Source organism: Podarcis vaucheri (genome assembly GCF_965113315.1).
Source record: "Podarcis vaucheri genome assembly, chromosome: 10".
NCBI classification, from domain to species: domain Eukaryota; kingdom Metazoa; phylum Chordata; class Lepidosauria; order Squamata; family Lacertidae; genus Podarcis; species Podarcis vaucheri.
In genome coordinates this window covers 8,784,404-8,809,266 of record NC_138748.1, presented here as the reverse complement: position 1 = coordinate 8,809,266, position 24,863 = coordinate 8,784,404, and the positions used below count along the sequence as shown (strand labels likewise).

Here is a 24,863-nt window from a genome sequence, read left to right as displayed (position 1 = left end):
CGCCCAGGACAAACTCAGGGGTCTCAGGAGGGAGGGAGACAAACCCGGGGGTTTTGAGGAGAGAAATGGGGCGTTGTACTACAAAGGAGCGTTATACATACCTGAAGGGGAATTGAGGGAAAAGGTACTCAAGCAACTGCACGATAGCCCCACAGCAGGGCATTTTGGGCAACACAAAACCATGTGGCTGGTTACCAGGGAATTCTGGTGGCCCAAGGTCAGGGAAGATGTGCGGGAATATGTGAGAGGGTGTGACCGATGCCAACGAGCCAAGGGGGAGAGGCGGGCACCGGCAGGTTTATTAGAACCACTACCCACGCCGGAAAGGCCATGGGAGGCAGTGGCAATAGATTTCATGACTGATCTGCCCAGGTCCAAAGGGAAAACAGCCATCATGGTTGTGGTAGACCTGTTAACCAAGATGGCCCACTTTATAGCCTGCTCACATGCGGTCACAGCGGAAGAAACCGCTAAATTGTTTGTGGAAAATGTGTTTAGGCTGCATGGTGCCCCCTTGAGGGTGGTTTCTGACCGAGGGAAACAATTTACTTCCAGGTTCTGGAGGAAGCTCATGAGCTTATTGCATGTAGAGGTGAATTTCTCTACTGCCCGTCATCCAGAAACCAACGGGCAGGCGGAAAGAGCTAATGGTGTCCTCCAGCAATATTTGAGGTGTTATGTGAATGACAGAGAGAATGATTGGGTGGAGAAGCTGGCGTTGGCAGAATTTGCCTACAACAATGCAGAGAACGTGTCCACGGGGATGAGCCCTTTTTTGGCTAATCACGGGTGTCATCCCCGAGCCTTCCCAGGGGGGGAAGGGGAGAACTGGAGCGTTCCAGCCGCAGAACAGTTCGTTGAAGAAATGGAAGCGATCCATCGCCAGCTCCAACTTAATTTAAACAGGGCGAAGGAGGAATATAAGAGGCAGGCAGACAAAACCAGAAGGGAAGGGGAAAGCATTAGGGTGGGGGACCAGGTGTGGCTGTCCACCCAAGGGTTACCATTTAAAGGAGGTTGTAAGAAGTTAAGACCCAAAAGACTGGGCCCATTTGAAGTCACGCAACAGGTCAACCCAGTGGCTTTCAGACTCCGGTTACCGAACCACATGAAGTTGCACCCAGTGTTCCACAGGTCGTTGCTGTCACCGTATATAGGGGACAGAGAGGGGAGGGTCAATAGGGGACCAGCTATGGAGGAAAAAGAACACAGCTACCATGTAGCGGAGATTCTCGATTCCAGGTGGAAGGGAGAGCAAGTAGAGTATTTGGTAATGTGGGAAGGGGAGCCGGAGTCGGAAAACACCTGGGTCAGGGCAGAGGATGTAGATGACGAGGTTTTGATTGAAACTTTTCATCAGAGATTCCCTCGTAAACCCCAGCCAGTGGCGAGGTTCCGGAGGGAATACTTCGCCACCACCGACGAAGAAGAAGAGTTGGAGGGGTTCTCTGATTCCGAGGTGGAGGAGGATTCAGCGAGTCGGAACGAAGACCGATGGAGGGAAATGTTCGAGACGTCTGAAGATGAAGAGGATTCTTTTCGGGGTTTCAGCTCCTCACCGCCCAGAGGAGAGAGTAGGGGCGGGGGAGAAGGGGGCCCTGGAGGGGAGGTGGATGTCAGGGAACTGACATCAGAGGAAAGGGAGGTGGTAGGGCTCCCAGAGACTGGGAGAGAGTCAGCAGCTAAAGCAGGGACAAGGAGGGGGAGCGAGGGGTCTCTGGAGGAGGATCTCAGTAATGCTGAGAGAGACGCAGCAGCCCAGGCAGGAAACAGCAGGGGAGAGAAAGGGGTGAGAGACACTTCCAGCGAAAATAGCGGGGAGGTGTCAGAAGCAACTGCAGGGAGACCCATGCTTCGCCGGAAGCTGCCACGTCGTGAGTCCAGGAGACGCGTTTCCGTTAAGGAACTTCTTTGCTGGAAGCGCTTCCGCAGGCAGCCACTGTCAGACTCTACTAGTGACTAGAGCAGACATGTCTGAGGAGCTCTGTCACACACAGAGGTTTGTGGGGCCGCACAAACTCTGAAGGGGCACAATTTTAAGCACAAGCAGCTAATCATCCCCTGACAGGTAGTTTCCTGTCTTTTACTGAATGGAATAAATTATTATTACCTCTTTATTTCTCCCTCATTTCTCCTTCTTAAATATTTCTGAGCTGACAGAATTCCTCCCCCCCTCAAGTTGGATCAGCAGACTTTGTTCATTCAACTTTTGCTTGAGTGGATTGAAGCTAAACCCATATGTGTAGCTTTTCTATTAGTGTTTTCCAGCTGTCTATCATTTTAAATGTAGCACTTGAAAGTGAACACAGTAGAGTGGTAACTTGGTTTAAGAGCAGCTTAGTTTATGAACTACTTGGATTAAGAATGCTTCAAATCCGTAAAGTGTTTTGGTTTGTGAACTTTGCCTTGGAATAAGAACATGTTTCGCTTCCTGTTGAGTGTGTTCCATTTGTAAATTGAGTCCCCCGCTGCTGTGGGAAAGCACGCCTCAGTTTAAGAACACTTGGGTTTAAGAACGGACTTCCAGAACGGATTAAGTTTGTAAACCAAGGTACCACTGTTCTCACAATGAGGCTTGATAACTGTTGAGTTGAACAGTGCTTTTTGCTGAATCTTCGGAACTGTACTTCTTTGAATGTAATCTAAAATGTCTTTGAACTTTTGCACGTCAACAATTAGTTGGTGCCTACTAGATTTCTTAAATTTTCTTTAGAACTGTTGCTACCTAGTCATTTATTCCCCATCTTTGGTCCAAACTGAATCTTACCTTAAACAGATAGGTTACTGTATGAATGTTTTTAACTTTTAGAAAAGGGGCTGTGGGGGGAATCAGGAGTGGCTTGAAAACTCTGATCCTAATAGATTCCCCCGCCCCGTGGGAGGGATGATGCCAGTGGCACCAGTAGCGTTCCCTTCTAGGCTAAGTAACTTCAGGGTTGCAGAGGGGTGTGTGTGTGTGTGTGTGATTATTTGTTGGGACTACCACACAGGAGAAAATAATGGACCTCGAGCCCTAGAGTCCTAATCCCAATTGTCCTCCCTCGGGCTTCCATTTTAAAAGTAAAAAAGAATTGTGCCATGTCAAACTTATGTGCTTAACATAGGTCACAATCATACCATGCATTTAAAGCTCTTTAAACAGTCATGGGTTTCCCCAAAGAATTCTGGGAGCTGTAGTTTAAGTGTGCATAGAGCTGTTAAAGGTAAAAGTAAAGGGACCCCTGACCACTAGGTCTAGTTATGGACGACTCTGGGGTTGCGGCGCTCATCTCGCTTTACTGGCTGAGGGAGCTGGCGTACAGCTTCTGGGTCATGTGGCCAGCATGACTAAGCCGCTTCTGGCGAACCAGAGCAGCGCACAGAAACGCCGTTTACCTTCCCGCCGGAGCGGTACCTATTTATCTACTTGCACTTTGACGTGCCTTTGAACTGCTAGGTTGGTAGGAGCAGGGACCGAGCAATGGAAGCTCACGCCTTTGCGGGGATTCGAACCGCTGACCTTCTCATCGGCAAGCTGTAGGCTCTTTGGTTTAACCCACAGTGCCACCCGCATCCTCTTAGAGCTGTTAGGAGACCCCTATTCCCCTCACAGAGTTCAAGTCCTAGAGGGGTTTAATAAACAATCTCTCTTTGCAAGGAATCACAGCTCTGTAAGGCAAATAATGGTCTCTTAACAGCTATCACCCCAGTTACAAAATACAACTCCCAGAATTATTTGGGAGAAGCCATGACTGTTCAAAGGGGTATCACTTCCAATAAATGTATGGTCTCAATGTGGCCATAGTTGGCACTAAGATTGGTTCTCTTCCTCGCTGAAATTCATTTTTAGTTGTTATTTTTCTAGATATCTAGCATATTGAGATGTTGCTGAATGTTTCCGTATGTTTTGCAGGAAACCTGTTAACATTTGAAGCATATTTCATACATATTAAGTGTGTAGTTCAATGCTGCAATTTTCATACAGTTGACATAAAACTAATGAGAAACCGCTTAGAAAATAGAACATTTGAAAACATTAAATGTATAAGCTTTGATTTTGACATGGAAATCACAGATGGTATGGCAGTTCCCTTCCCCACCCTTCCCAGAAAAGAGAGTAAAATTGATTATCCTTTTAACATCTAGTTGGTGTTCTCAGGCAATTTCAGCTTGGGGAAATATAATATGCCAGCCCAGGTCTGAGGGTGTTGCTGTTCGTTGGTTGAGAGCATTAGAAGGGGGAAGCTTCAGAAGGGAGAAAATACTTCTTTTTACTTTCATGATTTGGTGCCCTGTGAATCTGGAAATGCAGGTTATTTAATACTGCTCATATTTCCAATCCATATATTAACATGTAAACATCTTGCTTGTGACAGCGATTCAGTCCCCCTCCCCCAACCTGGAATCTCTAGAAGCGATGGCATATTTCAACAAAAAGATTTCTTGCTGTCTCGCTGTGTATCTCAATAAACCATTTGTTGGATTTTTCGTAGTAGCTGGTATGTGCCTCTGCATGCAGTCTGTTCTCAGAATCATCTGGTAAATGTCTGTTCAACCTCAAAAGAGGAAACACCCCTCTGTGTAAAAGAAATGGTACTTCCTGCTTTCATAAACAGTCATGTGCATAGTTTAGCAAGGCCTGATGCCTCTGGAGCTTTTTCTTTTATAGCACCATAGAATCTGCCTCTGCAGAAGTACAGTGAATCTTGTGGCTTCATTTGGAACAAAGGGGATTATTAGGGGGAAAGATCTCTCTCGAATAAGGCATTGGAAAACAAGGGCAGGCAGTCTTTGGTTGTGAATATTTTCTGATTTTTCCAGAAATCAAGCAGAAGATTGAGCTGCTGATGTCAGTTAACTCTGAGAAGTCGTCCTCTTCAGAAAGGTACAGCTACATCTCCTGCATGAACAATTAATGGTGTAGTAATGCTAAGACGCAGTATAGGGTATTTTTCCTGTCCAGTGTGCCAATTGTGTTGATGTATTGCATGCTTGCCATTGTAATCTATTAAATGAATCTGTTGCTGGTTAAGCTTTGCGACAGTGGCAAATGCTTATTATTTCATGTTTTTTTTAAAATGAGGGCTAATCTGTGCAGCATGCAAATCCATAATACATCGTCTGGTACATACGTGTTTATACTGTTGCTGCAGTGTGTGTGTGTGTGTGTGTGTGTGTTTCCGTGTGTGTTTCCACCCATGAAAGCATCTTGATTTTTAAATCTAGATTGAGAGATGTTGCACACACACACACACACACACACACACACACACACACACGTACATACATACATACATACACACACATGCATATATCAGATAATGTCACTTAAAAATAGGATTGTACTTGAATTTAGGCTAGGAGAAAATAAATTCTGTTAAAAGCAGTATGTTAGGTTGAAAGGGAGTGTCCTTTGCTAATAGCTTAGGAATTGCAAACCTATGAATTAGTCACATTCCGTGTGAGAGATGTGATGCTGCTTCAAGTCTGTGCTAGGAAATGGAGCAGTCACTGCATGCAGTAATGGTTCATGCCTGCAGGTAAGGACAAAATGACTCAGAAGTGTTTTTAGAACAATCATTTTGTCTGTCAATCTGCTTCTAATATCCATTAGTAGTTTAATTTTGCATTATTTATGTAACCTTTTGGTTTTCTTGGTATGTAGCCGGGGTATCAAGCCTGTTCAACCATCTTTGCTGTAAGATTAATTTTTGACGCTAGAATGTATACTAAATAAATTATGTTTCATATGTAGCAACACTAGTTCTGTTACTAAACCTACATTAATCTTTCCATCTCAGATCTATATTGTGATATCCATTTCTTTTATAGGAGACGATGGCATAATTACTGATTCAGTAAACCTAAATTCTGATTTTATGTTGAATATTCATCAAAATAGGCATAAGAGAGCACAGTTCCAATGCAGTAGATGTATCTCAGCTAATCAGGAGGATATAGGGCATATAATTAAAACAGAGCCTCTACTGTATGCTTTGTATAGCTTTACAATAATAGGCATTTAATTGGATTTGTAAATTTTAAAAGGGAGAGCAAGCTACTGTAATCAACCAGGATTGCTTTAATTTTATCATAGAGATGCAAGATATTCTCAGCAAAGAAAAATGCATAAAATGGTGTGTGGGGTGGAGTAGGGGATCAAGGAAGGCACATTTTCATTTTGGTGATTTTTTTTTTAAAGGTGTATTTTCAGAATTGAGAAATGTAATGAAAGGGTTTAGTCGTTTTGCTGTAGAAATAGAAACTCGGAATTAAAATGCTAATTGGGTTGTGTTCAGTTTTTCCATCCCTAACCTGGTTCTATATGAGCTATAAATGTTATGCCAATAAAATGGAGGTGATGACGTTAGAGAAGAGGATGGAGATGAAAATAGCACAGGCAAAGAATGCCAACTATGATTTTAGGTTTTCTCTTAAAAAGAATGGCACTAATACTGGGGTGAAATCAATGAGAACATTGTTGTGTTTGATATTTATGTGTGTGTATATATAATATATATATACACATACATATACATAATGAAGGAGCTGATAGCTCATGCTGTTCAGAAATACATTTTAACTGTGAGATGAAACTGGCATCTAATTGGAATTAATCTTCTTCCTTAATGCATAAATGCACATAATAAGATAGGGAGGAAGTAAATTTAAGGGCAGACATTGTGCTAATGGACCATGAGAAATGTCCTTGATTGGCAAGGAAAGCAACAGCATATATCATAATATGAATATAAATGAATGTACAGTATAGATATATTTTTACAAACTGTAAATTTTAAAAACCACATTGTGGATTAGCACATGGTCAGACAGGAAGTCCTAGATATTTTAGCCTTTTGATATAATTTCATAGACATGTACTTTATAAAAACCACGGAACTGCAGAAGTATGTCTTTCTTGCATTGCTCCCAATGTAGGGAGACTTAGTTACACCTAAACGAGACCAACTTTTTCTAGATTGGTCCTGTGTAAGTTAAAAATATATATTTTTATGTTACTGACTACAGGAGATAATAGTATTTCAGAATCTCTGTGTCATTTTTTAAATCAATTACTTAGGAAATGTAGATTAGCACTATTATTACTATTATTTATTTATTTTGCTAGCAGGTAGGAAATCTAAAGTTTGGGATTAGTGTAAAGCGAACATAAGCCCTGAAAGCTGCAAGCTCAAATGAAGGTGTGTGGAGACTCTGTACAAACTGACAGCATCAATAAGGATAATATTTGTGGTCTGTGTGTCAGAACTCACATGGAAAACCCTGCTCCTGCACTGAACATCTTCAGAGCATTCCAGAGCGTGGTTGAGGAACCTGTGGCCCTCTAGACCAGGGTGGTCCAGTGAGCCGCCATGGAGACCTTTTTAGCTGGTCCTCGACAGCATTTTATGCCCCCTGCCAAGCCCTCATTTTGGCTACCCAAAGATAGATATGTGAGCCACTGGGGTTTAGGAAGGCAGTGTGAGGGTCATGACAGGGTCCTAGAGTCCCTCCAACTCCTTTCCAAAGCCTAGTTACTGCTTTCCCAGCTTTGGGAAGAATGTGGGAGGGCTCCAGAATGCTGCCAGAGCCTCAGTTCTCCTTCCAAAGGCCAGTTATTTGGCTTTTGGAAGGCAGCACAAAAGCTGGGTGTGTGTGCGTCAAATTTTGGCCTTCCCCGTGCCTGCATGACAAGGCAGTGTATGACGCACAGGTTCCATGTTGAAGTACTCTTGCGACCCACTTAGTATGAAAAATTGGATGCCCTGCTCTAGATATTGTTGGACTTAACATCCGCCTTCATCCATAACCATGGATCATGGTGTTTGAGGGCCGCAGGTCCCTCACCCTTGTTCTAGACCTAGAGCTAAAAATCTTTGACTTATGCACATTCACGACTATTGGACAATGTGTGAAAACCCGCTCATGCTGTTCACACTGCTAGTTTGTGCATACTCTCCATTCTTTCATGTGAATGCTTGCAGTCATTGGTGTTGTTCACACATTTATTTAAACTCTCATGAATTGGAACAGTATACAGATGTCTGATCATACAGTGATGGGGTTTTCCAGACGTGCCTTTGATTTCCTAAATCAATTGTGTTTTAGGCTCTGATTTAGCATGTTTCGCTTATATTTAGTAAACAAAATGTTAAAATACACCACGTTAATTTTACACGCTGTATAAATATCTCAAAGGTTTTTCTAATAGCTGACATTGAACTGATATTTTTCATTTGGATTTTTTTTTAAAAAATAAAGCACATATAGGCCCAATTCACATATCTTGTTAAAATTGTGTCCATACTTCTATTCCCAAGTGGGTGGAAACCTACAAACCAGTGCTTGTGGTTCATTTATCTCCAAATTAACTATGATAAGAAGCTGCATTTGATAGTTCACATGTGTGAAACCAACACTCTGGTTTTCTCTGCACTCTGGGAAAAGATATGCTTGCTTGTTCACAGTAAGCCAGAGTTTGACTTACCTGTGCTGTGCAAATCAGGCCCTGATGTGATTTATTTTGAACAAATTGATACTATCTTAATTGGAATATTTGGTAATAGTTCAAGAAATGCAGATAAATAACATACACATCTCAAACACATTCTAATTTTTAACAACAACGAGTACATGAATTTTAGCGTGTACTCAAAGCGGTAATGTAAATGCATGCTTCATAGGGATAGTCAGCTGAAATTGCCTGGTTTTACTGGGATTGTGTCCATTATGTTACCTTTATAAAACAACACATTTTTTAGAAATGGATTTTTTTCTGTGGAATATAGTGTTGGGAAAATTTCCATCTTGAAAAATGTTCTGCCCAATATCACTGCACACATGGTTGCCACTTTGCAAGCTTTCACATTTAGGCTGCGTTTCTATGCATACTTTCCTTGAATTAAACTCCATGAAACACACTTGGATTTTCTTCTGAGTGAACATGCATAGGATTATGCTATTAGTTATGCCGTAATAGGAAAGGGACCTAGTAGAGTAATGATAAGAAGAGCATTGGATTTGGAAGGCTTCGAATTTGTTAGAGTTGAAGATTGTAGTGCTGGAAAGCAACTAATCCATGTCATCCAAAATGTTGATAAACACTCTGACAGCACCTATGTTCCTAGAGAAAATGACTCATCAGGATTGGCTCTCTAAGAGTCCCTTCTCCATCTATCTATTTAATTTTTTTGAAAGCCATGTTTACACTTACACTCTAGTGTTTAACTTGCATGATACTCTTCGCTTCATTTGATCATGCTATATTCTGGTTTTAAAACTGGGCTTGATCTGTTTGTCAATAATGGGTTTTGCTTCCTTGTTTTGCATCAGCTTTTTGTTTGGTTGATAGACTTAGTGAAATGAATTATATATTTTTTTAAAAAATTGAAAATACAGACCTTTGGACTCTTGCCTGCCAGCCATTCTATAAAAGGTGTCCACAAAAGATGATTAATACCTTAGTGAGAATTGATTTAGTTGAGATTCCTGCATTGCATGGGGTTGGACTAGATGACCCTTGGGGACCCTTCTATGATTATATGAAATAGAGGATGAATGCTTCAGATAATGGGGTGGGTGGGTGTCCAATACAGTGGTGCCTCGCAAGACGAAATTAATTCGTTCCGTGAGTTTTTTCGTCTAGCGAATTTTTCGTCTTGCGAAGCACGAAATCCCATAGGAATGCATTGAAATTCAATTAATGCGTTCCTATGGTCAAAAGAAGTCCAGACAAAGCCAAATTTGGCACAACAAGAGTTTATTAAGTGCTCTTTAAAGTCACACATACTGTAAAGAGCATTTCAAAAATTGAAGGAACAATAAATTAAGTTTCTAAACATGACAGAAAAACATTTAAAAATCAACAAAGTGTACAGTACATTTTCTAAGACTCTGGGGGACAACTCGAAGAAGGTTCCTCTTCCACTCTTTGCTTCTTGCTGAAGAACCCCCTCCTCAACTGTTCCCCCAGCCACCCACCACACAGAAATTCAAATCCAGATTTTTTTTAAAAAAACAGCAGAGTGGCCCAATGGTCACAGAAAATCATAAAAATGCAGAAAAAGCCACACAAGCTTCCAGATTCTTGCAAACCCCTCCTCAACTGTTCCCCCAGCCACCCACCACACAGAAATTCAAATCCAGAATTTTTTTAAAAAAACAGCAGAGTGGCCCAATGGTAACAGAAAATCATAAGAATGCAGAAAAAAACCACACAAGCTTCCATATTCTTGCAAACCCCTCCCCAACACCAAGTCCTTGAATTCCAAACACCCCAACCCAAAATCCCAAAACCCCCCAAAAAGTTTTAAAAGTTTTAACTTACCAAATGGCTGCAAAAGAAGTTTTGGAAAAGCTTCAAAAATCACCAGTCTTCAAAAACCTCAAAAAAGGCTACCACACCGCGTTCTATGAGTTGCTCCTTGAAGTCAAGTCGCAACTGTATTAACGGTGTCAAGAAAAAGGAAACAAACCTAGCAAGCCCATAGGGAAATTCGTCTTGCGAAGCAGCTCAAAAAACGCAAAACCCTTTCGTCTAGCGAGTTTTTCGTCTTGCGAGGCATTCGTCTTGCGGGGCACCACTGTATGTTTCTGTATTTGGGATTATTGTGGTGGAGTTTTCTTTTGGCATTTCTGTTGGAAGTTAGTAGTAAATCATCCCTTCAGATAAATACAGACTTCCCAGCTCCCCCAAAACTTTACCAGTTGGCATTCATGCATGTACCTAAATATGGCAAGACACCTTGAGCAGTGATCTGGAAAACGCTTGCAGTTACTCACTCGCCCCCAGGGAGTAGCACAGCTAGAAGCAGCCTTAATGTCGTCCTCTCTATGCAAATAGATTATGATGTTGGCTCCCTGAAGAATGCACCCATCGTAGATCTGCCTCCTCCAAACATAGGGAAGAGGATTTCTGGCTGTTAATGTGGCTTGTTGCTTTCCCAGGGCGGGTAAGAGTGAACCAGTGTGGTGTAGTGCTTTGAGTGGGAAAGAGTTATGTACAATACCGTGAGCTCCTTGGAGGAAGGGTAGAATATAAATGTAATTGACTGACTGACTGCCCTGGGAGAAAACATCTAAGTAGCATGCAACTTCCTCTTCCTGATATTGCTACCACCCACCCTCTTACTGTTGCTGGGACCATTGCCTGTCTCTGCACTGCTGTTACTTTCCCCACTGTTTCTTAACAGAAAGGTATGATAAAATGGCAAGGGATGGATGATGGCTGCAGCAGGAGGCTGTGGAGTTGTAGAGAAAGGAGAGTATGGAGAACAGGGAATGTGAATTGCCTGCACCAAGGGAGCATTCATTTTGTTTTCCCATCCCAAGTTATTTAGAATTCCAAATTATTGCTGAATCAAACATAAAAATAGGCTGAGTAGGGATTTGCACCTGGATCTCCCAGATAAAAAACCAAATAGGGACCACTACACTATCCTGGGTCACAGAGTGCTTTGATGTTGTGCTACAAAACTAATTGGTGGTTCAGACCTGAAAAAATACTCAGACCAGTACTCAAAATGAGCAAAAAGGTAGGGATTTCATGGTGCAGGACGGGCTATAACTACATATAAATGAATAATAATAAAAAGGAGTTTGAGAGAGTACTTTTTCTCTGCTATATACATTTACTTACTGTCAGTGTTCCCTATATGTTCCATATTTTCCCCCATTGGAAGTACAGTGGTGCCCCGCAAGACGAAATTAATTCGTTCCGCAATTTTTGCTGTCTAGCGAATTTTTCTTCTTGCGAAGCACGGTTTAAACGGTTTAACAAAGTCGCAAGACGTTTTCGTCTTGCGAAGCAAGCCCATAGGGGAATTCGTCTTGCGAGGCAAATCGCGAATGAAAAAACCTTTCGTCTAGCGAGTTTTTTGTCTTGCGAGGCATTCGTCTTGCGGGGCACCACTGTAATTGATCTTTCAGAGCAAACGAGATGCTTGCTTTCCTTCCTGCTTCTACAACTCAAGTGATTGCCCCATCTTGGGGCTCAAGTTAAGAAAGAGCTAATAAAAATGATGCTAAAAGAACTCTGAGGCAGTTACTTCAAGATGCCCTGTCCGTGGTCCAGTGTCCATGTGTTCTTATTAGTATCTAGAGCTCCACTGTTGAACCTTGTGTTGCAGGAGTTGTAGAGTTGTAGCTGCTGACCATTCTCCAACATGGAAGCAAGTGGAGCAGCTCTTCTTATGCAAAGTTTCCTCTGCATTTAGGAGCTCCTGTGTGGTGTGCAAGTGCATGCACCAGAATTACTGGTTTAGGATATGCTTTTGAAACCAAGAAGGCATTTCATACCCTAAAAAGGTAAAAGTACCCCTGCCCCTATGGGCCAGTCGTCTCCGACTCTGGGGTTGTGCACCCATCTCACTTAAGAGGTCTGAAGACACTTCCAGGTCACGTGGCCAGCGTGACAAGCTGCATCTGGCGAGCCAGCGCAGCACACAGAAACGCCATTTACCTTCCCGCTAGTAAGTGGTCCCTATTTATCTACTTGCACCCGGGGGTACTTTCAAACTGCTAGGTTTGCAGGCGCTGGGACCGAACGACGGGAGCGCACCCCGCCGCGGGGATTCGAACCACCGACCTGACGATCGGCAAGTCCTAGGCACTGAGGTTTTACCTACAGCGCCACCCACGTTCCTTTCATACCCTACTTCTTCATTAAATTGTCTTTTAGGTAAATATACATAATCTTTAATCCTGTAGCAGCAGGCATAATTTAGTTACACTATATATTTGGGAAGTATGGTATAGGTGTATGAATATAACTGTGGCGGAAGGGATGCAAATGCACCCACAGATTTGGGTGGTTTTCAAATGTACAGATCCAATTGCCAAATAAGCAGCTTTCAAAACTGAGCAGCACCTCGCTTTGCAGTCTGCTGTGGGCACCCCAACTGGTTAAACTGCCAGTAGTCCCAGCTGCATGTCTCTTGCTCGATTCGATTGTGGCTTGAAAGAGCAAAATACATTTTTAGAAAATAATGGCCTGTTACTTTTTTCTTTACATTTTACATGATTTAGCCTAGCTTACTTTCATTATTCCCTTGGCCAGTAAAGCGAGATGAGTGCCGCAACCCCAGAGTCGTCCACGACTGGACCTAATGGTCAGTAGTCCCTTTACCTTTACTTTCATTACTTTGACTGGATGACACTTGGGGTCCCTTCCAGCTCTACTTTCCTTGATTCCCCCCCCCCCAGCCCCCAATTTCCCCCCTCAGCATTTATAGTAGAAGATAAATTCACCTTTTCAAAACAGCTTTCTATCTTCTGTGTTTATTTCCACTTTGTTTTGGGTGGCTTTTTAGTACAGTACTGCTTATTTTTGTAATTTGTATAATTATCAGCGCTGAAGAAAATACCTACTTTAGATATACAGCTATCTTCTTGTTTTTTATTTCTCCTTTTTAAAATGGCCATATTAACAGAAATTTTCATTCCTTTCTGACTTTCTGCTCTGTTTAATGCTAACATAGAAGCTACTGTGAAGATTTTGATGAATGAAAAGGAGTAATTAGTATCTCTGAACCCAAATTCAGAATCTGCAGGATCTCTTCCATTGAAAGGAGTGGGGTGGTACACATTCACACATGAAGCCTTAACAATATTAGGGATTCACCTCCTTGAAACAAGTGATATGAACATATCCATATTTGAAGTGTTTCCAATCAATTAAATATGCAAATATAAGCAGTATGGTGTGTATATTCAAAATAAAAATTTACATGGAAAATACTAAAGTTTTGGTGATTAATGGTGTAATCCTATGCACATTTGTTTGTGAATAAATTGTATTGAACTTAGTCGGATGTCTGAGTAAATCTGCATAAGATTGGACTCCCTATGTAATTCTACCCTCAGGAGCATAATTTCTTGCCATCTTTCCCTCCAATTTAGGTAGAGAAAGTTCCCCAAGTGTGAGAAATTGAAGCAATGTCTTTCACTCCTTTCTCCCTCCTGAGACTTACCTGTTCCATGAGTACTTAGCACTCGAAAACTACAAAACCCTGAGCCAGAGCACGCCTGCTAAGGACTAGGAATAACACTGCAACATTTTGTTGTGGGGAACAGGTTCCTGTTCAAAAACTCCTGTTCTCCTTGGTATTTGAACAGCCAGACTTAAAGGGTTGCATGATGTAATAAACTTAGATTTTCTGTAAACATTTAACACTCCCTAAAATGGAAATAGTTCATGTAATCAGTTGGCATATAAGTTAACCATTATTTCCAAAATGATATTTTAAAAGAAGTGAACATTTAAGCAGGGTCTTCAGCAATTGTGTCTACACCGTCAGCTTCTATTAATAGTATTCATGAGAATCCACAATGTGAGGTGGATTCTTGCTCTTTCCTTCTGTGAAGGAGAAATTACACAGATGATTCTCCCATTATTATCACAGTCATTTCCCTGGTACATTTATTCTTGAGCAGCTGCTGAGTAAGTGATGTTTTCACAGTTACTTATGGATGCAGCAATTACTGAACCAGGACTAGTACTAATACTTGCCGCATATTGTCATATGTTGGGATTTGCATTGATGGTCTTCTTCCTGGCCTCTGTGTGGTAGTCCCACAGTTGAGTTCTGCTTGTAGTAATTTGTATGTGTGTATACAAGGACTGGCTTTGATAACTTTTATGTTGCTGCTATCAGTTACTTGTAGTGTTTAAGGTGTTCATTTTACGTTGACAAATATCAAATGCCTTGTTGGCCTAAAGTGAAACAATACGAGAATTAGAAGTTGCGGTGTTGGTTGGCATTATATTAAATTTAAAAGGCAGTCATTTTCAAAGTGTCATGTGGATCTTCTTAAGGCACCATGGCCTGTCTATCACGGTTTTCAGTTGACCAGCTTAGAATTCTTATCTCAGGGCCAGACTAGAAATAAATAAATGACGCAGGATATTGATCCGCAGTCTCTCCCATAATAGCAGCTGCATGAACTGGGGTTGGGAGAGATCTTGACTGGGGCTGAAGGAAGGTTTTTGATCCCTTCAGGGGAGCCGAGCCGACTTGGGTGCCCGGTGTGCATGACGTCATGATGCCACTTTGTGTCGTGATGTTAAATGCACCCGCCCCCCCCCCCAGCCTTAGAACCCAACTTCTGGTACCACTGAAAGTTCCAAGGTCTCGGAAGGTCTTAGACAGCATCTCCAATGCCTTGTGACACCTCGGACAGAATCTCCGAGGCCTCGGAGATGTTGTCAGAGGCCTTGAGAGACCTTGGAAATTGCATTGGGCGCCCTGCGGTGTGGGGGCTGAGCACCCACAACAAATTTTTATGGGTGCTCAGGCACCCAGAGCCTCCTATAGTTTGAGGCCCTGGACCTCTTCCTGTCCCATGTTCCAAATTTAAATCTCTCATCAGTTGCTGTTTACTTGCTTATTGAGGAAAAGAGTTACAGATAGGTAGCCGTGTTGGTCTGCCATAGTCAAAATAAAAAAAATCCTTCCAGTAGCACCTTAAAGACCAACTAAGTTAGTTCTTGGTATGAGCTTTCGTATGAGCTTTCTCATCTCAGCTATCTGCCAATCTCCCATTCCCACCACCCTTCTGAGTAATACCCCTCCCCACCTTCTCACTATATAGAAGGATCTGGCAACTTCTGTTTCAGTGTATCTGAAGAAGTGTGCATGCACACGAAAGCTCATACCAAGAACTAACGTAGTTGGTCTTTAAGGTGCTACTGGAAGGAATTTTTTTATTTTGAGGAAAAGAGATAATCCAAGGGGGGCCACTTTCACTTTCACTTAAGACACGGTAGAAACGCTGCGGGGTGCTACCCAAAGTGCCGCAATGCGAAATCCTGATTTGTATTGAATGCACAGAAGTTCATTGGAAAGAGAGCCTCAGTTTCTCATACATGTATAAACTCTTGCGTATCTGGCAATGGCCAGGGGACAACTGAACAGTATCTTTGGTTCCTTAACATTTGCCTTGATTGGGTTCAGGGGCATAGGAAGGCGGGTGCAGGGGGTGCGGTCTGCCCCAGGTGTCATCCTTGATGGGGGGGTGACAAAATGGCACCCTGTGGGGGTCGGCACTTATTGCAGGGCCTGGCCTGCAGCGCACCCGAGCCACGCATCTCTCCTGGGAGTGTTGTGGCGGCTTGGGACCCCGCACTGCCTGAAACGGCAGCATGGGGCTTGCATCTGCCAGCGGACTCCGTGGGCAGCTCACCACGCTGCCACCCCGGGCAGATCGCCACCCCCATGGGTGGCTCGTCCTGCCCCTGCCACTCTGGGTGCTGGAGCAGCTAGCTATGCCCCTGATTGGGTTAGGCAGAATACTCTGTCATTACTTCTAAAGAGGTACACTGTACAAGGCGGCCTGTCTCATCTTCTTGATTGAGTACTGGGGTCAATGAAGCAACTACTTATTTTTCCAATAGCTTTGCTTTTGTAGGATTCTTTCCTCCAGCACTTCATGCAATGCATTCATGTGTCCTGACTTCTTCTTTTTCGTTTTTCTATTTAATTGCTTGCCATGTAGCTGGGGGATGAAAATGAACAATGACAGCTCAGTTGTCTTCTTCTGCTTTAAAGTCAGTGTTCACTTTAAATTTTGCAGCTGAACGCTTAATAGAAGGCTTCCTGTGTAGTATATAGGGAGCAAATATTTTGAGATGCCTCACTTAAAAATACTTAGAAACTAAGGGTCAATTCCTCAATACTCTAATAAAGTATTTCAAAGGGGTGTGTACACACTACCTTCATACTGGATAGCTGACTCCTATATCATGTACTCCAGGATCCAAATACAGAATATAAAGTGAAGTGAACTTACTTTAATTTAATAGAAGCTTCAAAGTTACTTCCTGGTTTGGGGAGGCCTGATGTGAGACAGCTTTAAGAACATCTGCATTAAAATGTAGTAGTTTGAAGACCTTCCATATTGTAAACCCAAGAGCAAGGACTGTCTGGTTTGTAATGATCTGCATGCCATTCTGGGAGCCCTTCTTTGTGGAAGAAAAAAATGAATAAATCTGATTAGCTTGGTTGGTTAGACATTGGTACTGCTAATGCCAAGGTCACAGGTTTGATTCCTGTCTGGGTGCATATTCCTGCGTGGCAGGGGTTGGACTAGATGATGCACGGGGTCCCTTCCAACATAGACTCATAGTCTATGAAAGAAGCACAGATTTCTGAATTAGCACAATTACAATGAGCTCAGTTTCCAAACTCAAAAGAAATAGCACAAATGGAGAATGGAAGGAGGAAACAAGCAAACTCAGGTATGAGATATAGAGCACTAAAATAAATATAGCTGCTTAGAATTGTGGCTGTTAAATCTGGGTGAAAGCAAGTCACCAGCTTTGACTGTTTCAAATAAAATAGCAAAGTAATTGTTCAGAGGGAGGGTTTGATGGGCACATGAAAACAGTTGAGAAATGAAAGTAGGTTGGCCATGCTCGATATTGATCAAGGTCAAATAGCTATTTACAGTTATGATATAACTTTTGTTTGTGCAAGCTACATTTAAACCTCTCATCAAGGAAACTGCTTAATTTTGAGGGACTAGGAAGTAGTGATTGTAAAATAAAGTATAATCAAGATGTTCAGAGGTCAGTTCGTATGAGTTGTCTTGGTTGGCTGATTTCCAAGATGTTTTACTGAAATGTTTTATTTGTTTATTGAATTTATTTATTGCATCTTTAGACTGCCTTTCTTTCCATGGAATCCCAGGGCAGTGTAGAAAATATATAAAAACAATCCTCTGTATCCCAAGACACATACAACACAATTTAAACCCTGCTTGCAATGCCTGGATAAAGAAGATGTGTCTTTAGATGATGCTAGAAAGTCAGTACAGTCATACCTTGGGTTGAAGTAGCTTCAGGATAAGTATTTTCGGGTTCCGCTCTGCGGCGACTCAGAAGTAACAGAGCGTGTTACTTCCGGGTTTCGCTGCTCGCTCATGCGCAGATGGCCAAAATGACGGCATGCGCAGAAGCAGCGAATTGCGACCCATGCATGCACAGACGCAGGGTGTGTTTGGTTCTGGATGTGAATGGGGCTCCGGAACGGATCCCGTTCGCATCCAGAAGTACCACTGTAAAGTTGGATTCAGCTGTACTTTCATGTTGCAGTCCTTGTGATCTTACAATGTTCGCATTACTATGCTTAGAAAACAGTGCAGTGAAAACAATTAATGGGCTTTCAGTGTGCCACTCAGGGCACAAGTTTTCCAAAGGTCAGAAATGTTGGCTATAAAAACAAATGTGCATTTTTTTGCTTAGTGCTCAAACATTCACGCTTGAAATTTTCTGTGCACATTGTAAGTTCTTAGGAGAGGGTTTACAGAAAAGTGAATTATAAATTATTATGAAACATAACAACATCCTGACATCCTAGGGCAGATGAACTCACATAAATTTAGGGTTGGCATTTTAATTTGGAACTTTCTAAACCAACTCTAACCAGCTGTAAATGTAGCAAACATACTGCATTTAATAGTTCTGTACCAGAGTGTGATTGATTTTTTTATTTTATTTGCTCATTATATTCCGCTCACCGTAAAGGCAGTGAATCACTGTCCAACGTAGTGCTGGGTTGTTCCCTCTGGAGCTTATCAGTGCTGTGTTTGAATTGTCTTGAGGGCTTTCTCTAGTGCAACACAGACCTGCTCTCCGTACCTGACATCCCAGGAGCTGTGTTTGATTGGAATATTGTCTATTGTAAGCTATGTTGTGATGTTTTTGTTTTTGAGGAGTTAACGTGAGTTGGGGTAGCTGACGCCATTAAACAAATGAGACAAAAACATGAAACTTAATTGATTAAAAATAAATTAATCAGCTGCAAAGGGGTTTTCCCAGTACTTCTGCAGGATGTTTAAGATTGGGCAAGCTCCTCTAGGAGAAGGGAGTTCAGTAGTTGTGGAGTGGCTACTGGGAATGCCTTCTTTGCCTATATTGGCTTAAGGCTCATTGAAGTTCAGATGTCATTTCCCACTGTCGTTACTGTGTATTTGGTCTATCCTTGGGTTGGGGTCTAGGATGGTGGTGTCGGATAGAGTCTGGGGCACCCACATTTTTAGGAGAGTTGTTAGGTCTTGAAGAGAATCAACCAAGTAAGAGTGGGTGGGACAGAAGACAGTTGAGCAGAATCATGGAGAGCTCCCTGTAGGCCCCAACTCACCAGGAGTGAATTGTTGCCTTGGCAGCATGGTTCAGTCTTATGAGAGCTAGCTGACCTGACTCCCTACCCTCTCTAAGGAGCTTTGTCTTGTTTTAACAGGCCGTTGCCCAACTTTGGCTTGAGGATGAGTGCTGCCTAGAAGCAGTGCCTTCTGAACTAGAGGAGTCAAGGAAGGGCACTCCTTTTGGCCTGGATAGTCTGGGCATATGGCTCCCCAGGCACTGGCTCCTCTTCCTCTGAGCTGGATTGTGGCCCAAGAAAACGACACTGTGATGAGGAATATAAGAACCGATGGTGTTCCAGATAGTCTTGCTCAGGTCATTGCTACCAAGAAAGCAATTGAAAGCCAGTGCAGTCATGTAACATACATATATGTGTGCCAAGATAGCTATCCCTTAATGTTAATGTTTGACATGTTTGTGTAAAAGCCTTAACTAAAATGTTCAGAGGTGCAGGCGGGGGGTGGGATACTCACCCCAGTAGCAGGTAGCTGTTAACATTCTGCACTAGTCACATTTTACAAAGCTTTGGAAGACAGTCCTATGTACTGTGAACCAGGATAGTCAAGAATCAAGGTTTAGAATCCATAAATAGCAATTGCTAGATAGGCCTTCATGCCAGAAAGTACTGTTGAGAAATAATGTTAATGCGCTGATGAGCTGGCTCCCAATAGTTTTTAACTTATTGTATCTCCTGTGACATTCTGGAATGTATGGGTTATCATCCCAAGCCTGGATAGGAGGCTGGTGTGTAGAAAAGAAGAAAAACTGTTTGTTTGTTTGTTTGTTTGTTTGTTTGTTTGTTTTAGAGAATTCCCAAGCCACCTTTCAGCAGAAACTTCCAGGGTGGTCTGCAGGTTCAATAATGAGAGATCGATTCATTCCTACAGTTTCCTAGCTGACTTTTAATGAAGCATACTATAACATTCTCTACCTGCAGAATGCACCTGTGCTGCTTCTAATCCGACATATTCCTTAAAATCTGTCCTGGAGCTGAGGACCTGAAATGGCTTGGCCAGGCCATAGGATGAGCATCAATTTGATCCCATGTGTCCTTGTCTACACAAATATTCTGCTTCAAATGTATACCCAAGGAATGTGTGTTAAGTATTAAAACCAAGAATTATGATGTGCCATGTCAAAACCTATATTTTCCAAGACACTATTTTATTTATTTATTAAGTTTATATCCCCCCCCAAAAAGCCCAAGGAGATGATGAATCAGAGTTTAAAGTACCGTATTTTTCGCTCTATAACACGCACCAGACCATAACACGCACGTAGTTTTTAGAGGAGGAAAACAAGAAAAAAAATCTTCTAAATGAAACAGTGGATGTATGATTTTTGTGGTTCATGCTGTGGCCACAGACATGTGATCTGACAGTGAGTTTGGAGTAGCCCAATGCAAAAATCCTGAGGATCCATGTGGATCCATGCTTTGTAACCACGTTTTAAGTGGGAAGGGAAGGAAAAGCACTCAAGGGACAAGGAGCACGCATGGGGTGTGTGGAGAAGGATGCTGCTAATAATGCTATTTAGCGAGCTGAGTGGGGAGGAGAGAGGGACAGAGAGCCTGCTTGCTTTAAAGGAGTCAACCGGACAGAAGCCGCTTACACTCATGTAAGCGGCTCCCCTCCCCTCCCGCTTTGCTCCTTTAAAGAAGCAGGCTCTCTGTCCCTCTCTCCTCCCCACTCAGCGGCTCTTCTCCCGCTTTACTATTTTAAAGCGAGCCACGGAGGAGGGAAGGAAGGGGAACCATGGATCCTCTGCTCACGACTGCAGCAGATCCCCCTGCCACCCGTAGGCATTCGCTCCATAACACGCACAGACATTTCCCCTTACTTTCTAGGAGGAAAAAAGTGAGTGTTATGGTGCAAAAAATACGGTAATTAAATATTCATTTTATTACAAAATACACATATTAGATACATGCACAGCAATCATATTGGACTGATAATTGCTTCACTAAATCTATAGAAGGAGGAGATGGAAAGGACTGAGACAGAGCAGCAGGTGAAGAAAGGAGATGGGAAATTAATGTTAAGCAAGAAAATCTGAAGGCAGTGGGCACCACATACACATATGGAGAGCTGACTCAGGTTAGAGAAAGAAGCCAAATATAAATGACACTGCCTGGGGCAGTGTTTGTGACATGCTTGCCTGGAGAGTTAGAAAGTGACAGGAGGCCCGAGTGGCAACATGATCTATTTCTGGGTTCTGCTTAGATCTTGAGATCTTCCTTTGCGCTGGGGCACTATAGTTGCTTGGGTTGTTCCATATGACTTCTCAAAGGTGTAGGCGCCCTTAGATTACAAAGTGTAGCATGCTGTCAAGAAATATCAAGGAAAATACTGTGATGGAGAAACGGGGCTAGGCAAATCCTTCCCTTGAGCTTCATAACGTTTGGAACTTTCCTTGGGAGAAAGTCATGGAGGTTGAACAAAAGCACTGGTAGGATACAAGGTCCCTCAGAGACCTTGGACAACAGAATACAAAAATAATGAAGATGGAGGAGTGGGAAAACCAAGGTAAATGAAGGCCACATGCAAAAGACTAGAATAAAATAGAACCTTTGCTCTAGCATGAGGAGTCCTCTTAAAGCTTCAATTAACTGGGAGGGGGCTTTTTCCTAAGACAAAAGAGGAGAAAGGTATTGATAGCCCTTTCCTACCACACCTACAGCAAGCAGTGAATGCTCAAGTGCGATTGGGACGCCAAAGGGTTTTCGTGCACATCCTTTTAGGTGTGAGTCCTAACCTTAATGGATGCTCATGCATTTATTGTATTAGCGGTATTCTACGGTTGGGTTGCTCAGTGTTTCCTGTACGGTTCCCCCTCTCCTGCCCTCTTAAGGGCTGTAAATCAACAGGTATGTCATCAGGCTGAATTGATTGGAATCAGTTAGAGAGTAGGGTGTGTACACACTCCAGAGGTCTCAGGCCTGCTGACTAGAGGATAGGAACACTACCCTTGTCCATGTTAATTATATGGGAGGTTGAGAAATTCAATCCAGTTTGCATTTAAAGGTGAACCAGACTTTACAAAACAGTATGTGAACTGAAACAAGGACATCACAGTCCCATATATTGTGCTTCCTCTCTCCTTTTTATGCTCACAACAACCCTGTGAGGTAGGTTATGCTGAGATTGCTTTACTGGTCCAAGGTCACCCAGTGAGCTTCATGGCTGAGTGGCGATCTGAACCCTGGTATCTCAGGCCCTACATCAGCACCACACTGGCTCTCTGCCCATGAATAATTTTACCCTTGACATCCACAAAACAAAGGAAGCCATGTAGATCCATGCAAAAAACCCCTATGGTCTGATTTTTTTATGGTCCAACACAGCTTACTTGCTTTTTGTGTCCTTAAGAATACAAAGTTTAGGCATTCAGGATTGAGTTCCTAAAATGGACTGATGATCTGTTACTTCAAGATGTTATTTTTATTTTTTTGATGATTTTGTTATCTCCAGCCACAGGGTATTGCTACTTGGCTTCTGTCAACCTTACTTTTTACCTTGTTCTCTGCATAAAATTTAATTCCTAGCTTTGCTGCTATAAAATACCTCCGTGTTTCTCTTTGTTTTTGTTCTCTTTCTTACAGGGAACCTGACTTCTTTGGTTAAGGCTAGAGACAGATCTGTGAAACTGCTGGATTTTATAATTTCAGCAATTTATTTCTTTACTGAATTTATATCCTACTGTTCCTCCCGAAGGAGCCATGTGGGATCAGCTGTTTTTTCTTCTTTGTCCCATCAGTCCCAGGTGCAACTTGAAACCTGCATGACACCCACTAAGTTCTCTCTCTTCCTACATACATGCCACACTATAATTGTGATTAAATGCAGCTTTTTTCACCCAGCCAATTTTTCTCAGTGCCTCTTTTGCATACTATTAATTGTCGTGTAGGTGCTGTTTGATTACTGGTTGAGCCAGTACAACTGGGGTGTGGGTGTGGTCCAGACCTTGCCCTAGGTGGTGGGATCATCCTAAAGGGTTCATTGCTTTAGGTCAACACTTCATGGAGTCACAGGGCAGGGGCTCCCCCCCCCCCCGAGTCAGGATGTAGAATTGTAGGCAGGGGAGACAGGTCTCTGACTCTCACCTGGGGTGAGTTTGGTTTGGTGAGGTTTGGTTTGGTTTGCGTATAGGAGTAGTGTAATGCATTCTGTTGTCATGATTGGACCATTATCTGGTGAGGCTTGGACTGTTCAGAATCCATATGTCTTTGAGGAGTATTTCCCATTCCAAGGGAAATCTGTGTAGCCTGCCTCCCACTAGGCTTGTCGAAGGAAGCGGGCCTGTGCACAAGTCAGTTGTTGAAAGAGCATTGAAACAGCATTGCCCCTCTGGGGTTCTTGTGACACTAATAAGTAAAGCAACTGGAGGAGCAGTAGCTATCTGGCCTATTAGGGGCACAAAAGGAAGGGGCCTTTTATTTTCTTCTTTTCATCTAGCATCTTTGGGGGTTTAACTAAAGGATCCTTAAGCAACTACTTGCCTGTTTATGCTGTCCAAAATGGAACAGGCAGTCTGAACCAGGAGAGCATCCTAGCCAAAATACCTACACAAACATTGCATGAGTAATCTAACAGAATGCTAGCCAGTGTAGGAACATGTAAACAGCAGCCAATAATAATTTTGTCTCTTTGAAAGTAAGCTTTGGCAAAATAACGGTTAGCTGTAGCACTTTGAATGAAGAAAAGATGCTCATCTTGTCGCTAGAGAAGGGGGAGAGATTGAGTAGATTTACAGATCCTGAGAGATTTAGCTAGTTTTTTTTTCCTTTTTCCTTTTAGTGACCGTCTCAGCAGGGTCAAGCGGAAAGCCAGTTCATGTTTGGAAGTATACAATTCCTTGTTTCTGCTTGGGAGCAAAAGGAAATATTTCAATCCTTTGAAGTATGCAACATGTTATTATTATACTCACACATTCTTGTTCCATAAATTCTCCCAAATGCCCCTGGAACTAAAAAGTTCATTATTAAGATCAGAACGAACTGTTTATTGGCAACAGGTAGAACACATTGGCAAATTTAATGTAAAGATAAGTATGCCCTGCATTGGGGTATCAGACTAATATACAAGGGTTTTAATTAAGCTGAAGTAGGTATTTGAGGATGCAAGAAGATCCAAGATTATAGACAAAGTGAGCAAGCATTTAACCAAAACTAATTAGAGCATTTTTTGTTGTTGGTGTTTTTCTGTTAATCACAAGAATAGCTGGAGGGGGGAGTTTTTAATGTTTGTAAACAGTGATAATAGTGTGGGAGTATGATAATTAAAGCCCACTAAAAGGCTGAAGTATTAAGTGCAGCTTAACACTAATGCAATGTAGTGAAGAATTAATTCTGAAGAAAGTAGTCACTGTAAAGTAAAACTGAAAAGTAAAACTGAAAAACCAAGGGAAAGGGTTATTTTCACCCATAAATTTTATGGTTACTAATACAAAGTGGCAAGCTCTAAAGATGTCCACCTATATGAGCAGTGAAAATCAGCTTGTACAGCAGAACTTACCATTTCTCTATTTCCTCCTTCAGTCCATTGTGCATGCCCTTATCCCCCAGAGCAGGTTTTGGAGTCCACTGGGCTGTAGGAATAGGAGAGAAAAGGAAGGGAAAGTGCCATTGCGCTAGCAAGTGCCTGCATATGCTGTGCTGGATGTCACCCAGTGAAGCTGAATTACATTGTCCTGTTTGCTCCTTAAAACATCCATTTATGAGATGGTTGGCTGCAGTGACTGACAT

The 24,863-nt window shown here is 42.4% G+C and overlaps 1 protein-coding gene across 6 annotated transcripts in view; it reads left to right on the top strand.

The window, feature by feature from the left end:
• SRPK2 (SRSF protein kinase 2) overlaps nucleotides 1–24,863 on the top strand; it is a 93,380-nt gene that overhangs the window by 32,208 nt on the left and 36,309 nt on the right. For 4 of the 6 annotated variants that reach the window (XM_082239626.1, XM_082239622.1, XM_082239623.1 and 1 more), the window contains exon 2: nucleotides 4,801–4,864. The exons of the other annotated variants lie outside the window; for them this stretch is intronic. In XM_082239626.1, the coding sequence (XP_082095752.1) occupies nucleotides 4,827–4,864 (38 nt within the window). In that variant the 5' untranslated portion in view covers nucleotides 4,801–4,826. The remainder of the gene's footprint in view (nucleotides 1–4,800; nucleotides 4,865–24,863) is intronic. 6 annotated transcript variants of the gene reach the window in all.